Genomic DNA, 18,285 nt, shown 5'->3' with positions numbered 1-18,285 from the left:
ATACGACCAAAAATGTGCCTCATCGAAATAATGGTTTTAGACCCCAAGTATGTTTGTACGATATCCGTTTCAGACAATTTTGAGTAGATCTAGCAATGTCCGTCCGTCCGTCTGTCTGTCTGGCAGGCTGGTGCGCACGATAACTCTCGAATGGATCAATCGATTCGGTTCAAATTTTGGGAATCGAAATATTTTGTCCAGATTCGATTTAAGTTCGAAGATGGGCCATATAGGTCCACTCCTTCAGGTACCTCCCCCACAAATGTTCAAAAATTGTCGCAAAACTTATGCGAACGATAACTCTTGTAGGGAATAACCGATTTGGTCCATACTTTGCACATCGTGTAATTTCTACCAAACTTAGATGAGGTTCCAATATGGACACAATCGGTCCACTCCTTCGGGTACCTCCCACACAAAATTTCGGAAAAGTTCAGTTTAGGACCAGGTCTCGAAACGCTTTGATTTTTGTTTACGCAAGTTGTATTCGCTGTCCTCTATACGACGCTGTAAGTTTCTTTAGGGGCAAGTCCATACTTCCTGAGAAAATAGCCTGAAAGTTACAAAAAACCTTATGACACCGTGTGTAGTTTTTGGAGCGCAAGACAACTCTCGAAAGGATCTGTCGATTCGGTCCAAAATTTGGCTTTCGTTATATTTTGTCCAAACTTAGTTCAAGTTCAAAGATGGATTATATCGGTCCACTCCTTCCGGGGCCTTCCCCACAAAAGTTCGAAAATGTTCGGAAAATTTGTGCGTACGATAACTCTTGAAGGGAGTAACCGTTTTGGTCCATACTTTGCACATTACGAAATTTCTACCAGACTTAGATGAGGTTCCAATATGGACTCAATCGGTAAACTCCTTCGAGTACCTCCCACACAAAATTTCGGAAAAGTTCAGTTTAGGACCTGCTCTCGAATCGCCTTGGTTTTTGTTGTAACATCTTGTATTCACTGTCGCCTATACGAAGGTACAAGTTTCCTCAGGAGCAAGTCCACTCTTCCTGAAAAAATAGCCTGAAAGTTGAAAAAAAAACCCTATGACACCATGTCAATGGGTGGAAGCGCAAGATAATTCTCGAACGGAAATGCCGATTCCGGCCAAAATTTGACCTTCATAATATTGTTTCCAAACTTACTTTAAGTTCGTAGATAAGCCATATCGGTCCACTCCTTCAGGTACCTAAACCACAAAAGTTCAAAAATATACGGAAAAATTGTGCGCACGATAACTTTTGATGGGAGTGACCGATTTGGTCCATACTTTACACATTCTCATAATATGTACCAGATATAGATCAGGTACGAATATGGACTATATTTGTCCACTCCATCCCGTACCTCCCACACAAAATTTTGGATAAGTTCACTTAAATACCTGTTATTGAATCACTTTGATTTTTGTTGCAGCAACTTACATTCGCTGCCTCAATTACGATGGTAATAGTTGTTTCAGGGGCAAGTCCATACTTCTTGAGAAAACAGCCCGAAGGGTGTAAAAACCTCTACGGCAATCCCATGGTCTATGTCGGTCCATTCCTTTAAGTACCTTTTCCGCAAAATTTTTGAAGTTTAATTCTAATCAGCATTTTTGTCGGTTTGAAACCCCCTAAATACATAAGTTTTTTTTTTGTGAAAAAAGGTGTTTCAATTTGCACAGGCTGAGGGTATATCTCCGTCGGCAAAGCCGACTGATACTTTTTTACTTGTTATTCACCATTTTAATCATCAGCTTCGTCTAAATTCTTTTGAGTTTATCTTTATCGTCTAAATTATTTTGAGTTTATCCTGTAAATTTTGCATTTCCCCGAAAACACCATCATAGATTTAATTCATGTTTTTGTACTTTCCTCTACCTTATGAACATTAGCTTCGTCTAAAATTCTTGGCGTTGTGAAAGTCGACTGTACCATTTTGATCTCCCCATTTTGACATCGTTCTATTTCAAATCGCTATCCAACGGTACTGTATTTTTTTCTTTGGGACACATCTTCTGTAATTTATTTGGATGATCGGTGAAGGGCGCTGCTTTAAATCCGAACTTATTAAATTCAATATTTTTCTCTATCTATGAATCAATTGATTGGGTTTAGAAGAATTCGTTCAAATATTTCCCAAAAGGACGACAAACTGGCCTATATAACTACTGTAGGAACAAGCATCAGATCCACCCTTCGGGATTAGGACCACTTGTCGTCTTCTCTTCCGGTAGCTGTTCCGACATAACATCTCCAACTCTCACACGAAAGTTTCTATCCATGAGAGGAGACTTACTAACATGCGGTCTCTTGATTGAATACGAATATGACTGCATGATACACTATATTGTCGAATGGTGTTAAAGACTTTGCCTAAGTTCAGGTCCACAGCAAAAGATTTATTTTTTTGAATCGATATGTTGCATGTGTAGGGATTAGTCCCAATGTATTATTGTTTGAGTGTCCTTCTTTGAATCCGAACTGATAGTCCCTTAGTATTTTTCCCCTATAGATGAATCTATTGATGTGGTTTAGAAGAATTCGTTGAACTAATTTTTTTTGTGGGCTTTTTGTCATTACAATTTTAGAACAGGGATTGAGAAGGATGTAGAGAAAGAGTACGGCTTCTCCTGATTAATTCAACTCGGTGTCCAGAATCTTGTCAATGCCGCAAGATTTTTGTGGACGTATTGCAAATTATTCTTGCATCGGCTTTCATTTCACTACTGAAGTCTATTACCGACTGTTGCTGATCCTTGTTCCGCTATCGATCATCGATAAGCAGTCAAAATGAAAGATTAGTTGCAGTTAAAATTTAGTTGATAATTGACTTAAAGCGATCCCGCTCGGGGATTCGCAGCGATGAATCTCTAGATGTTCGTTGGTAAATTACCAAGGAATCTTCTCCTTAACCTTTGTCTCGGTTCATTGTCACCAACGGTTCTTCTGAAGACAGAACTAAGTTGCCTGACCTATCGATAAATCGATAGATGCGGTTTAGAAAAATTCATTGAAATAATTTTCCAAAGGACGAAAAGAGAGATCAACAGATCCACTCTTCAGAATTAGGACCACAATTTCTACTTTTCAATTCGGTTTTAAAAAAGTTGTTGAAAAGGATGTTTTCTTCATAGAATGTTCGAAGTCAATTATTATTGATCCGAGTGGTCCTCTACCTTACCATATGGAAGTATTGCGAATTATTCTTGCATCGGCTTTCATTTCACTACTGAAGTCTATTGCCGACTGTTGGTGATCCTTGTTCCGCTGATATCGATCATCGATAGGCTGTCTAAAGGAGAGATTACCTGATGTTAGAATTCACTTGAGTGTTACTTGATACTTGCCTTGTACCAATACCAATGGTGGATTCTCAGCGATAAATCTCTTGATGTTCGATGGTAAATTAACAAGAAAAATGTCTCCTTGACGTTTGTCTCCGATCATTGTTATCAATGGTTCTTCTGAAGACATAGCTATGTCCTTCCACATATGTACATATCCACCAAAGCTGTAGTGGCTTTCGGGAAGGCTATAGGATAGTTGCTGATCACCCTACCAGAATTAGCTGAGAGTGTCATAGTTCGCTAGACATAACCATTGTGTCAGCAGGTCTGAGAAATGACGTCACCTGCCAGCCGGTCTTTTCTCTTGGATGAGAACATCTCCCCATATTGTCTCCTTCAGCAGATCGGCGGATTTCATCAGCTCTGAACGCCGCACTTTCTCTATCAAAATAAAGCTAATTGGCCTAGTTTCAGAGAATTCACTAATACCGTTTTAGAGATCTGCCTAACCATTCTAAAGTTCGGGTAGCAGGAAGGACGTTCCGAGACATCGTCACTGCTGCAAGTGTCATCACTGCTGCCCGAAATGAGACCAAACTTCCCAGCAGAGGCAACGAGATTTGCAAATGAGCGTGAGCGAACTTCGTCAAGCCAAACCCAGTGACCTCAGAGTCAGGGAGCTGACACTGGAAGTTAGCAGTTTGGTCGGTGAACATAAGCGGAACAAGTGTTTGCGCCCTGATTTAACCTCCATTGTAATGCTGAACAGGTGTATGAGCCGTGAGTCGAGTATCTCACTAAAGTTCTCAACATGTCGCTAGTCACCCACATCGTTCCCGAAGTCTGGAACACTACTGAAGCTTTTGTCGCCTGTAGCAAAGACCCTTGAGGCTTTAGTCCTCCCTAAAGATAGGTCATCAGCATGGGTTCCGCAAGCCTTTGCAACTGTCAAGCACTTCACGCGGTTTGAGAACATCGAGCAGACAATCCTCCGGCCAAGTTTTAAACGTTGGATAATCAATTATGTGTGTGTGCACGCTAGTCGTTCGTGGAATTCAGAAACAAGATCTGAAACAGAGTGTCCCCCAAGGTTGGTGATATCTGCGGAACTGTATAACCTCTAAACCTCCTGTTTTCCGCCCCCTCCAGACTGCATTGAGATGGTAACATATGCATGTGGACGTTTGTGCAATTTTAGCGTCAGGTACCTTCCCTGATGTCATTTGGCTGATCTTACCACCGTTTTCCACGCGAAGTATATGCAAAGGTTTAGGTTTTAGGACGCGCGACTGGAACTAACGCAGTCGCTCTACTCGGAGACCAAAGGTCCATTGTGTTCATCCTGTAAATAGAAAAGAAAAGGTAGAAATAAAAAGTCTGTTAAAAGTAGATTTTTTTAAGTTTAAACTGGTCGGCGTTCCTTCCCCATAGCCATTTGAGGCTTATTGAGAAAAGAACAATCACTGATGGGGCCATGCTAGATAGGTCTGAGGCAGAAGAGAACTCATAGTACCCGAAAATTCTGTGTCTAGTGTTGTTTAACATTGGGCAATGGCATAGTAGGTGCTCAACCGTTTCAGTCTTCTCATCCTCATAGCCTGCAGTAATCGACACTACTGTCCCACAGACAAGTTCTGGATCTTATGTGGCAGTGCCCCGTCATGACCCCTACAGCAATTCTGATCTCAGCCTTGTTAAGGAGTAGCAGGGAAGAAGTTCTACGGCTCGATATAGGCGGCCAGGTAAGCCTCAAGATCCTACATCAGGACTCGCTCTGCCATTTGCGAGCAAATAGATCTCTGTAGAAGTTGTCCAGTTTATTGTGAAGTGACACAGATGCGGATGCACAGTTTCCTCAATTTCAATATTTGAGACTGCGATCCAGCACATGCCAGCTCATCGGCAATTTCATTTCCAATTATGTCACAGTTTCCCGGTACCCAGCAGAAAGTGATTTCATTCTTCAGTCTTCCTAACAATCCTTTACGCGTGTTAACAATCTTGAACTTGATAGAGCAGGATTTGAGTTCCTGGAGTGCCGCCTGGCTATCCACAAAATCCACTATTGGTCTCTCATAACCACGCAAGTTGACCTGAATCAGTTCTAGGGCCTTTACAATGGCTAATACCTCCGCTTGGAAGACGCTACAGAACTGGTTCAGATTATAAGACCGGCATCCATCGAGCTCCTCGCAGAAGAATCCGGCTCCTGTGCTCTCTTCCATTTTGGATCCATCTGTACAGATGGCCAAGGTTTGTAGAAGTGGTCTTCCATGAGTCCAGTCACTCCTAGTTGGAATCAAGATATGCAAATATACGCCACTAAATCTACGGCCACTCTGATCACCATATGGACAGCTGAGGTGTGAACACAAACTACCCCACGTTTCTAGGGGTATATTCGACAGTATGTACATGTTGAACGCGCAGGCAACAGCTATCTGCCATAAGCTGAGATGTAGAAAACAGGTTTTCAAGTCCTAGCCGACAGCTTATAAAGAAACCTTGTTGACCACATATAACGCGATGGGTCGGTCTGTGGTAAGCTATGCGGCGCCAGCGAGGTTTGCGAATTAAAGTACAACGCGATGGAAACATATTCAAACCTATCCGAAAGACTGCAACAGGGTGCCTCCTCATGTCTTCAATGGACCATCTACATGAGGAAAACCAGATTCTTCAGGTTTAGCAAGACAATGACATGCTTTCGTTGTCATACTTGTTCGGGTGTTACCGCGAGAGCCATCGATGAATCGATTGATGGGTTTTAAAAAACTTCGAAATAATTGTTCAACGAGAGATAAGATAGGGACTTGTATGGGACTAATAGACAAAGAGAAATCTAGTTCGATATCGGCTCGACCATTCCTTATTCTTTTACCAGAGATTACTTAAGCAAGAATACCATTCTGCTAATGTACCAAGATAAGATAGGGACTTGTAAGGAACTAAAAGACAAAGGAAAATCTAGTTCGATATCGGCTCGTCTTGTAAGGGACTAATAGACAAAGGGAAATCTAGTTCGATATTGGCTCGACCATTCCTTATTCTTTTACCAGAATTTACTTAACCAACAATACCATTCTGCTAATCTGCCAAGTCTGTTCTCTGCTTTGGGAGAAAATATCACTTCATAGATTCAAAAGATTCTTCCCACCTTCTTAATAGCTGAAGAAGGTGGGAAGAGTTATTATTAGGGATTATTTTTTTTTTCAGAAAAACTTGCTTCTTAGCTTCTGTTTGTTGTTTCTTACATCTCCTTTTCTTTCAGACTAAGTGATATTGGTGAAGAAGCTGCTATTTCCATCAATCAACCACGAAAGCGTTCCAATTCCCTGCCCATACCACATATAGAAATATCTTTGTACCAGGGGCCGAATAGTAATAATCGTGACAGTCCAGGAAGTTCCATAAATAAAGATTACATTGAGATACCTGAACCGTCTATAACAGCATGCTTAGTGGGTAAGTTCGGAAAATCTTTTACAATTCCATAGTATATTCCAACTAAATATGTTCTTCTTGTTGTTCCAGAAGAAGCCTCACCAACAGCCGAACGACGTGGCAGCGAGAAAAAGAAACGCGTTAAAATGTCCGATTTGCGGGCATTTGTCGAAACAAAAATGTTTTCGAAATCGGAAAAGAATTTGGAAAAAGTAGGCCTTGATACTGGTTCAGCTAATGGCAAGAGACCACTGCAACATGCAGTAAGATTTGTTTTAATTTCAAAAAAAATGTTTTCAAAGAAAAGTTAATTATTTCGGTGTTAACCCACATATCTTATCCTATTAGTTCCTGCAAACAAATAAGTGTATCTCCCCTCAAGATTTATGTGTGCGGCATGGTTGCACCACCCATCCCATTCCATCACACATTTTGAAATTTAGCTAATAATTGAATTAAAAACTGTATGCAGGCACTTACTGAATGCAACTATATCAATCTACGGTATCGATCAAAAATACTTTTTTTATAACAGACAAATGAAAAATCATTATTGCATTCCGTTAGTGTCCGACATAATCTCCTTTTTCCAATAGCGCAATTCCGACATTTATTTAATCAATATTATCTGATCAATCAATTACATTTTAACCTACTCACGTTGCATTTGTTTCTTGTTCAATGTTCATTTTTTCAATGTTCAATGTATTCCTCCCCACCATGCACTATGGACTTTGTATAGTAATATTTGGAATTTTTTTTATTATTTTTCATAAAATTTTCTAAGGAATATCATCGAAGTTTGGATACTGGAGAAAAGAAATTATCACGCTCAGCATCAATGATTTCAAGAGAACCAGCTAGTAACTTAATTAAGGGCAAATCTATGCCAAGTTTGAGGTAAGCATTAATTCAATTTAATAATGGATTAAATTAATGTGATTATTTAAGTAAATACAAAACACCTAAACAAAACACCTAAGGAAATGAAAAACGAATAAGCGACCGTGGATAATGATAACGCTACCACTACTGATAGTGGTCCTACACAGAGATCACCATCGTGGAACCAGTTTCGCATTACTTCGGGGTGAGGCTCATTGGCTGCTCTATGCAGTTGTTGCAATGATAGCTTAGTAGGGGTTTTCGCCGTTCCTATACCAACTAAATTTTCTAAATTTGTAAGGCTATAGGTGGTGGGTGGCACCGGCAGAACTGCTGTTGATACCGTTCAGTACGCAAAAGTGAACTGCAAGGAGTACACACGATGAATCTAGTCAATGTCATTCAACAGTATTCAATACTATCCTCGATACATTGCTTATAAGAAGTGTCACGTAAAACATTTGAGCTACTGATATTATTAGCATTTTAATAATTTATCCCAGCCTTTTAAATTGGTATTCGTTTGCTTGCTGCAGCTAGTGCCATTTCTAAAGAAACCCTCCAGGAATTTGTGATATTTTTTTCTGCTCATGTCCATCAACAATTAACCACGGGTTGTGGAAAGAACATCTTTTGGTTATTGGGATTGTCACCATTTTGTGTGCAGCGAAAGACAGAAAGACTATGTGATACCCTATCACTACCCCTGGAAACAAGGTTTTCACCGGTCAAAATTATTTTAAGGATACTAAACTTTAGCAATTAAAATTATTCGCCATCCTTTTAAAAATAGTTAAACCAAAAGTAATTACAGTCGCACTATCCAAATCAAGGCATTTTCATAAATGCACATTAGGGTGACCCCAAAAAATCTTTTGTTTTTTATTTCCTACCCCCTATATTTTTTCCATTTGATCCAAGAACCTTATACATATATAAAATTTTATGGCTATCGGTTAAGGGTGACGTAGGGGATGAATGATACCAAGGAATGGTCTTGACCGGCTTTAACATGGCAAAGCTCAAGACTTATCTTGGTGCCTTTTTCATCTCAAGTGCACACTGACCTCCCCGGGGTTTCACCTGGGGAGCGTTCACCCATAAGAACCATAAGAACTTGATTTGGACGTTGGGCTAGTAACTCACCCCGTCAAAACAGCTTACTATGAAAAAACAAAGGAAAAGAAGAAAAATAAACATTTCTAAAGTTGACGACCCCCGCAAACGTATTAAGGACCATGATATGCGAATCTGCACCTGGAATGTCAGGACTCTCTACAGAGTAGGTGCAGTTTGCGCATTGGCGGATGTACTTGATAAGTACAAAGCTGATATTATCGCCTTACAGGAAGTGCGATGGAATCGGGCAGACGTAAAGATCACAAACGATTCGAAGTGTATTATAGCTGCCATGAAACGAAGCATGATATGGTAAACCAGAGGCTTAAAAATCTCGTATCCAGTTTCACTTCGGTTAATGAGAGAATTGCCACAATTCAAATAAAAGCAAAGTTTTGTTAACATCAGTCTCATCTGCGCCCATGCTACGACCGAAGAGAAAGACGAACAGACCAAGGATATATTCTACGAGCGCCTAGAGAGAGCGTATGACCACTGCCCTGGCCATGACATTAAGATTGTTCTAGGAGATTTTAATGCAAAAATTGGAAGGGAAAATATATTTGGTCCCACGGCCAGCAAGTTCAGCCTTCATGAGCTAACTTCCGACAACGGAATGAGGCTGACTGATTTTGCTGCGGCAAAGAACATGGTAGTGAGCAGCACCAGGTTGCAACACCTCCACATACACAAGGCTGCGTGGATATCCCCAGATGGGAAAACAAAAAATCAGATTGATCATGTTGTGATAGATGGATTCGAATTGCGAACATCGATTCGGACCATTTCCTTGCAGCAGCCAAGGTACGCACTCGTCTTAATATTGCGGCAAAAGTGCGATCTAACACAGGATGGAAGCTAGATGTCGAGAAGCTGCAACCACAACAGACAGCAAAAGCTTACTCTGTTTAACTGATGCGCATGTCCCGATAATGTTGAAGCGCAGTGGCAAAGAATAGCCACTCCCTTCAGATTGCCGCAAAATCTGTACTTGGGTACCAAAAACCTCCCCCTAAAATTTTCTGGTACGATCAGGAGTGTCTTAAAGCTACAGAAGGGAAGAACGCGGCATACAGAGCAACACTGCATTCAGTACCAACACGAAGCGCGAAAGAAACTTATCGGGAGAAGAGGAGAGAGGAGAAGCGTATTTTCAGGAGAAAAAAGAAGGAGCAAGAAAAACGTGAGCGTTAGAAACTCAAGATGTTCAGGAGTCAGAATGAAGTCAGACAAGAACGGCGTTAAGTTCGGACGGGCCGAACTTGTTATACCCTCCACCACAAGTTGTATTGAAGTAAAATGGAATAATTAGTTCCCTTTCGTGTATGAAGAAGACTTAATACTAAATTTCAGCACTTTCGGTAAAGCAATGTGAGGCACCATTCTATGGGGGCTTTTTTAAAACGTCGATCTATACCGACAAATTTTTGACTGAAAGTGTTTAGGCTCAAAGAAAACTAAAAACCAAATTTCTTATATTTCGGTAAGAGAATGTAGCTTAAACTTAAAAAACTTAAAAAATACCGAAAATTCAGAACTCTTGGAAGACGAAATAACGAATTTCAGCCATTTCGGTTGGATATTGACGTCACAATCTTCAGTACTACGAAAATCGGGAGGTACCGTTCTATAGGGGCTATATGGAAACGTGGACCTATACCGACGAATTTTAGTCGGAAATGGGGCAATACAGACATATTTCTGGCGAACAGTTTTATATAAAATTGAAGACTAAATACCAAATTTCAGCCATTTTGGTGAAATTTTGAATACACAACCTTCAAAATACGAAAAATCGGGAGGTACTTTTCCATGAGGGCTATATGAAGGCGGACAAATTTAAAGGGGAAGTTTGAGTAACCCCAACAAAGTCTAAATACCAAATTTCAGCCATTTCGGTGGAATGTTGAGGCCACAAAGTTCAAAATACTGAAAATCGGGAGGTACCGTTCTATGGAGGCTATAAGAAGGCATGGACCGATACCGACAAAGTTCTGGAGAAAAGTTTTATACCACCAACGTAGACCAAGTACCAAATTTCAGCCAAATCGGTGTGATAATGAAGCTAATAACCTTCAAAATACCGAAAATCGGGAGGTACCGTTCTATGGGGGCTATATGAAGGTGTAGGCCGATAGCGACAAAATTCTGGGAGAAAGTTTTATACCCCTAAAGAAGACTACGTACCAAATTTCAGCCATTTTGGTAGGATAATGAAGCTAAAACCTTAAAAATACCGAAAATCGGGAGGTACCGTTCTATGGGGGCTATATGAAGGTGTGGACCGATACCGACAAATTTTTGGGAGAAAGTTTTATACCCCTAAAGAAGACTACGTACCAAATTTCAGCCATTTTGGTAGGATAATGAAGCTAAAACCTTAAAAATACCGAAAATCGGGAGGTACCGTTGTATGGGGGCTATATCAAAACGTGGACCGATATATCCCATTTTCAATACCAACCATCCTGCAAGTAATAAAAACTTCTGTACCAAATTTTGACTCTCTATATTTAAAATTGCGAGCTGTATCTTGATTTCAACAGACAGACAGACGGACGGACGGACAGACGGACATGGTTAAATAGACATAGAATTTTATGCTGATCAATAATATATATACTTTATAGGGTCTCCGACGAATATTTCGATGTGTTCCAAACGGAATGACAAATTTAATTATACCCTCCATATTATGGTGGAGGGTATAAAAATATTACCAGAGTGTAAAACACCAGACTGAAGGATATAGCGCAGGCACATTCTCCTGCAAAGATGACGAAGGGAATCTGGTAACTGATACATATAGCGTACTGAGGATTTGGAAGGAGCACTTTATGAAGCTTTTCGTATCGAATATGGGTGGCAATGAAGATACTCCAGAACCAATCGTAAATGACAACGTTGAATGTCTACCACCTAGCCAAAGCGAGGTTATGACAGCTATTATTCGGCTGAAAAACAATAAGGCAGCAGGAGCTGATGGACTTCCCGCCGAACTGTTCAAGACCGGTGGCGAAATGCTGATCAGGAGTATGCATCAGCTAATTTGCAAAATTTGGCAGGAAGAAAACATATCCAACGATTGGAACCTCAGCCTACTATGTCCGGTACACAAGAAAGAAGACAAGACAGTTTGTGAAAATTACAGAGGCATAAGTTTCCTACCCATCACATACAAAGTGCTGTCGAGCATACTGTGTGAACGTTTAAAACCCATGGTCAATGAAATAATCGGGTCATACTAATGCGGTTTTAGACATTGTAAGTCGACAATTGACCAAATCTTCACACTGCGCCAAATATTGGAGAAGACCCACGAAAGACAGATCGACACATACCACCTGTTCGTCGACTACAAGACCGCTTTCCACAGTCCAATTAGAGCAAAGGTGTTTCAAGCCATGTCTGAGTTTGGCATCCCTGCAAAACTAATTCGACTATTCAGGACCTATTGTGACCTATTTAACATCTTACTGGAAAGGGTCATACGAGATGCGAATCTATATACGGCCAGAGATAAAAACAGCACGATATACAATAAATGTGTAATGTTGCTTAAATACGCAGATGACATAGACATAACATGTAGATCAACGCGAGCCGTAACAGACACCTTTGCAAAAATTGAAAAAGAGTCTGACAAAGTGGCTGTCAACAGCGATAAGACGAAGTTTATACTATCAACACGCAAGTTGTCCAGTAGACTCGGGCCAACTGTGGATGTTGATAATTACAAATTTGAGGTAGTAAATGAATTTATTTACCTCGGCACCACCACAAATAAAACTAACAATATAAGCTTTCAAATAAAGAAAAGAATAATATTAGCCAACAGATGCTACTTTGGTCTAAGTATTCAGTTTAAAAGCAAAACCACCTCTCGTCAAACAAAACTTACACTCTACCAGACACTGATACTACCCGTTCTTATGCATGGATCTGAAACATGGGTACTTGCGAAAGCAGATGAGGCACAACTTGGTGTGTTTGGGAGAAAAATTCTTCGAAAGATTTATGGACCAATATGCGATGACGGTGAATACCGACGTCGTATGAACCACGAGCTATACCAGCCGAACGACATCGATATAGTAAAACGTATCGAACTACAACGATTGCGTTGGCTTGGCCATGTCAGCAGGATGGATAAAGATGCCCCCGCCAAAAAGGCATTTGAATACGAGCCACTCGACGGTGTATGCCCCAAGGGAAGGCCAAAACTCCGATGGAAAGACCAAGTTGAAGAAGACATCACAAAACATGGCGTCGGTGCGTTTGGAAATGTATTCTTAGATCGGCTTATGGAACAAATATTCATATTGGAGCTCTATAAAAATCTTATGCGATTTTCAAAATTTTTTGTAGAAATCGTTTTTAGGCACAATAATCAACTGGTAAAGTTTTTTTTTTTCAACGATTGGACCATAATTGTGGTATTTAGAGAATTTTCGTGAAAATGCACATTTGGCCCCATACAATTTACTATGGAAACAAAGATCGTTAGATTGGCACGGGTTAACGTTAACCGATCTCTATAAAATTTTATATATAAAGTTTTTGGATCAAAAAATATTTTTTTTGAGTCACCCTAATGTACCTCGATTACTTCAAAGTCAACAATATCGGTACATTCTGCACTAATATTGGGATAGCTTGACGTATTTTGCTACATATTTAGTCTTTAAGTATAAATAAAAACATGAAAAGTGGGAAAACTTATCGCCATTTACAAAATCTGGGATATTTGACCATCAACACAGACCGAAATTTGATTTTCAACTAAAGCTCAGTCCAGAAACCTTGTTTTTTATGGTCCAAGATTCCTGGATTAAACCAATATGTATATTACCTCCAGCTATTTTCTCCATCAGAGCTAGTGTTGCCGTTTCACTCAATGGAGGTTAATCTGGATGACCTCAATCATGGATTCCCTCCTTTGTGTCGCTTGGAGGTTTGACCTCCTGGCTGTTTAATTTGGTATTTTCATCCTCACCTATCCAGGACACGAAATGTGCTCTGCCCTTTGTCTTTGTGAAACTGGCTAGTGAGAGATCGTCGATCCCCATCTCCTCCCTGTGTCTCGTCTTGCAGTTCAAAGGCCTCGAGCATGCGTTTCGTCTCGAGTTTGTAGCCATAAGCTTTGACGTACACCCACATACGCTTGGTCAGTTAAAGAATTTCGTCTTTCCTCACCCGCTTCAGTCTACCACCCTACCAAGGAGTTACTATACTGCTGACTACGTCCACGAAAGCTGCAGTGTTTGTGTGTGGCTCCAGGTGGTACATTAGATGGTTCCCCTTGAGCTCACTGTTGTCGATTTTTATTGAGAGCCGCCATTGCAGGATTTGTTCCAATAGTTCGTCGTTAATCGATTTCTCGATCTGTGCCAGATGGTCTTTGTGTAGACTTCTAGACCCTTTGCTGGTGTCTCGTCCTATAGTACAGCCCGTCCCTATAGTACTTCTTAGCTACCTTAGCGAAAGTTGATGGCGGCTCAGCTTCGGCTTCCGCGTCCATTTTCCTCTTCTGGAAGGCCTTAGATTTATTTCCTAAGTCCCCGACCATTTTGGAAGATTTCGACGTAGCGCCCATCATCTTCATGTCCGAGCTCGTCTTGTCAGTGAAAGAAGAAGTGGAGGGAGAATCTGTGGCATCCTTTGAAGCATCCTATTATCCTTCTTTAGTCGAGCGTGGTTCTTTTTGAATTTACATATCTGAGCCCATGACCACTGCACTCGTTTTGTAGTTAGTTTTGAGATACTATCGCTCACTTCGTCCACTATCTTGTGGACATCCTTTTTGGGGGGTTTTTACAACAGCGATATTAACTTATCCGCAGCTATCGGATTTGGATTCAAGGTCGCTCCCAGTCTCTGATGGTTTCTCGATCTCTGCCGGATGGTCTTTGTGTAGACTTCTAGTACTTCTTGGCTACCTTAGCGTAAGTTGATGGCGGCTTAGCTCCGGTTTCTGCGTTCATCTTCCTTAGATTTATTTCCTGAGTCCCCGACCATTTTGGAAGATTTCGACGTAGCGCTCATCGTCTTCATGTCCGAGCTCGTATTATCAGTGAAAGACGAAATGGAGGGAGAATCTGTGGCATCCTTTGAAGCATCCTATTATCCTTCTTTAGTCGAGCGTGGTTCTTTTTGACTTTACGTATCTGAGCCACTGCACTCGTTTTGCAGTTAGTTTTGCGGTACTATCGCTCACATCCTCCATCCTTTTTTTGGGGGGGGGGGGTTTTCCAGAACAGTGATATTAATTTTTTCGCAGCTATCGGATTCGGATGCAGGATTGCTCACAGTCTCGGATGGTTTCTCGATCTCTGCCGGTTGGTATTTGTGTAGACTTCTAGTACTTCTTGGCTACCTTAGCGTAAGTTGATGGCTACTCAGCTCCGGTTTCTGCGTTCATCTTCCTCTTCTGGAAGGCCTTAGATTTATTTCCAAAATCCCCGACCATTTTGGAAGATTTGGACGTAGCGCTCATCATCTTCATGTCCGAGCTCGTCTTGTCAGTGAAAGAAGAAGAAGAAGTCTCAGATGGTTGGGTCAAGTTAACCCTCTCTCTGAGCTGCCATTTATCCTCCTCCGCTGATGCCAAGGCATCCACAACTGTGGGAGATTTATGCTCATGGATCGCATGAAATCGGCGAGGTGTAACTCGCAAGGCAGTTCACTGGTCCCCGCCGTTACTGGGTTTAGTAGGGCCTGCACCGTAGCTTTTAATAGCTTTTAATTCATAGTTGTTTTTTTTTAGCGTTATACCCCCTAGTCAGTTTTTTGTCTGCTGGAAACTTAAGGTTTCCAGAGGTAGCTGATCGTACAACTCTACCCCAGGCTGGCCATGTCACGAGTGATTTCCCTCGTTTAGGGTAAAGTTGTATGACCATCCACTTCACCCTATCCACCGAAGGGGACGCGCCCGATAGAAGAACTGACAAACACCCTCTTGTTGAAGTCATTAATTACCTTAAAATTGTAATTGCCAACTTTCGCAATTGGTCTGGGTTCAGTGGACGCATTGCGCGCAGATATCATCAATTTAGTCTTATCGCCGGTTACTACCAGCCCACTATAGCAGATTTTCGTTGGACCACGGTTCGGAGCCAAGCCATTTTTAGTCAGACTCTGACTCCAGCCTAGTTTTTTTCAGGACGCCGACACCAACTCCGGAGACGACTACGAAAATAAATTCCATCGCCCATATTTTCTAATTCATATAATGCCAAATGCCTTCAAAAATTGTTTCTGCAGTGTAATCTCAGTAGACCGGGGCGATTTGAAAAACTTAATGGACGCGTCTCGTTTCTGATTCCTGGAATTGTACTGAGCAGAAAAGTTTACTGGAGCATATGTCTACGGTGAAAATCGAGCCTCCTGATTTTGACTTGACGTTCTTTATCCACGTTTTTTGGTTATTTTGGCATATAACAGCCAAATCATTGAGATTTTCTATCCAACACTAAGACAAAAATTACAGCCAAGACAGTAATTAAGAAATCTCTAGTACATCGCAAAAGCACTGGAACTCTCCTTCAGGCAGTTTTGGCCTTAGTGTTGGATCGAAAATCTCAATTGCTTAGCGGATATATGCCAAAATATCCACAAAAAACGTGTATAAAAAACGTCAAGTCAAAATCTGGAGGTGCGATTTTCACCATAGACATATGGCCATGCCCATTAAGTTTGTTTCCTTCCATATACATCGCCCCGGCCTAATGTACTTATATCTTTGGTCAGAGATTGATAAAAACTATAACTTTATTAAGAGTAATATGAATGTCTTACCAAAAGACTATCAAATTACTACTGGAAACAACATAAACCCACACCACATAACGTTTATCTATCCTCACTATCTGCACAATAAAATTGCACTATTTTCTCTTCAATAAAAACGAGCTTTTCTTTGCTGAAGCTAAGCTTTAATTTTATTTCACTTTTTCTTTTACTTGTGTCCTTTCTAACCATTAAAAATCCAGCTGTCTTCTCGATAGCGGGTGAGTTGTGTTGTTTACCAAATTAAGTTCGAAGAAAAGAAACATCAAATTTTCTGTTTAAAAACAAAACCAAAAAAACACCAGCACCATAACACCACCACAACTCATTGGAAACCTTTTAACACAATTGAATGATAAAGGGATAAGGAGACAAGAATGGAATGTAAAAAAGAACATGTTTCTCTATTTCGAGCAAAGTCATAATATTGGGCAACACAATAAACAGCACGGTGCGCCTGAACCAACTTTAAATTGAAGTTTTTAAGGATTCTGATTCTGATCAATGTTCATAGATGAGAAAAGTCAAAATAAATCGTAGATTTGTTTCTACGTTTTCACGATTTTGCTTGGAAACCGCCAGCACCATCAAAATGGGATTAGAGAAAATGTTGTAGCTGTGCAAATTCTCAAATTTACAAATTTGATCTGTATGATACTTTCGTAGGTTTTACTGTTATTGAGATATATAAGTTTATAGAATATGTTATCCGAATAACGTTTTCGTATAAAAAATGTTATTCGGATAAGGGTTTCGTATAGAAAATGTTATCCGGATAAAGTTTTCGTATAGAAAATGTTATCCGGATAAAGTTGTCGTATTGAAAATGTTATCCGGATAAGGTTCTCGTATAGCAAATTTAATCCGGATAGGGATTTCGAATAGAAAATATTATCCGAATAAGGTTTTCGTATAGAAAATGTTATCCGGATAAGGTTTTCGTATAGAAAATGTTAGCCGGATAATGTTTTCGTATAGAAAATATTATCCGGATAATGTTTTCGTATAGATAATGTTACCCGGATAAGGTTTTCGTATAGAAAATGTTATCCGGATAAGGTTTTCGCATAGAAAATGTTATCCGGATAAGGTTTTCGTATAAGGTGTTCGCATAGAAAATGTTATCCGGATAAGGTTTTCGTATAGAAAATGTTATCCGGATAAGGTTTTCGTATAGAAAATGTTATCCGGATAAGGTTTTCGTATAGAAAATGTTATCCGGATAAGGTTTTCGTATAGAAAATGTTATCCGGATAAGGTTTTCGTATAGAAAATGTTATCCGGATAAGGTTTTCGTATAGAAAATGTTATCCGGATAAGGTTTTCGTATAGAAAATGTTATCCGGATAAGGTTTTCGTATAGAAAATGTTATCCGGATAAGGTTTTCGTATAGAAAATGTTATCCGGATAAGGTTTTCGTATAGAAAATGTTATCCGGATAAGGTTTTCGTATAGAAAATGTTATCCGGATAAGGTGTTCGTATAGAAAATGTTATCCGGATAAGGTGTTCGTATAGAAAATGTTATCCGGATAAGGTTTTCGTATAGAAAATGTTATCCGGATAAGGTGTTCGTATAGAAAGTGTTATCCGGATAAGGTGTTCGTATAGAAAATGTTATCCAGATAAGGTTTTCGTATAAAAAATGTTATCCGATAAGGTTTTCGTATAGAAAATGTTATCTGGATAAGGTTTTCGTATAGAAAATGTTGTCCGGATAAAGCTTTCGTATAGAAAATGTTATCCGAATAAGGTTTTTGTATAGAAAATGTTATCCGGATA

At 40.1% G+C, this 18,285-nt stretch overlaps 1 protein-coding gene across 1 annotated transcript in view; it reads left to right on the top strand.

Annotated features, from left to right (window-relative positions):
- Positions 1-18,285, top strand: part of unc80 (unc80, NALCN channel complex subunit) — a 102,971-nt gene that overhangs the window by 48,862 nt on the left and 35,824 nt on the right. The window contains exons 10-13 of the mRNA XM_073959781.1: positions 6,539-6,732; positions 6,802-6,974; positions 7,499-7,611; positions 16,707-16,724. Of these exons, the coding sequence (XP_073815882.1) occupies positions 6,539-6,732; positions 6,802-6,974; positions 7,499-7,611; positions 16,707-16,724 (498 nt within the window). The remainder of the gene's footprint in view (positions 1-6,538; positions 6,733-6,801; positions 6,975-7,498; positions 7,612-16,706; positions 16,725-18,285) is intronic.

The sequence above is a fragment of the Musca autumnalis genome, unplaced genomic scaffold, assembly GCF_047663935.1.
Source record: "Musca autumnalis isolate F117 unplaced genomic scaffold, ASM4766393v1 scaffold_1, whole genome shotgun sequence".
Taxonomy (NCBI): Eukaryota; Metazoa; Arthropoda; class Insecta; order Diptera; family Muscidae; genus Musca; species Musca autumnalis.
The sequence above is the reverse complement of the archived record's forward strand: the minus strand, read 5'-3'. Positions and strand labels throughout refer to the sequence as shown.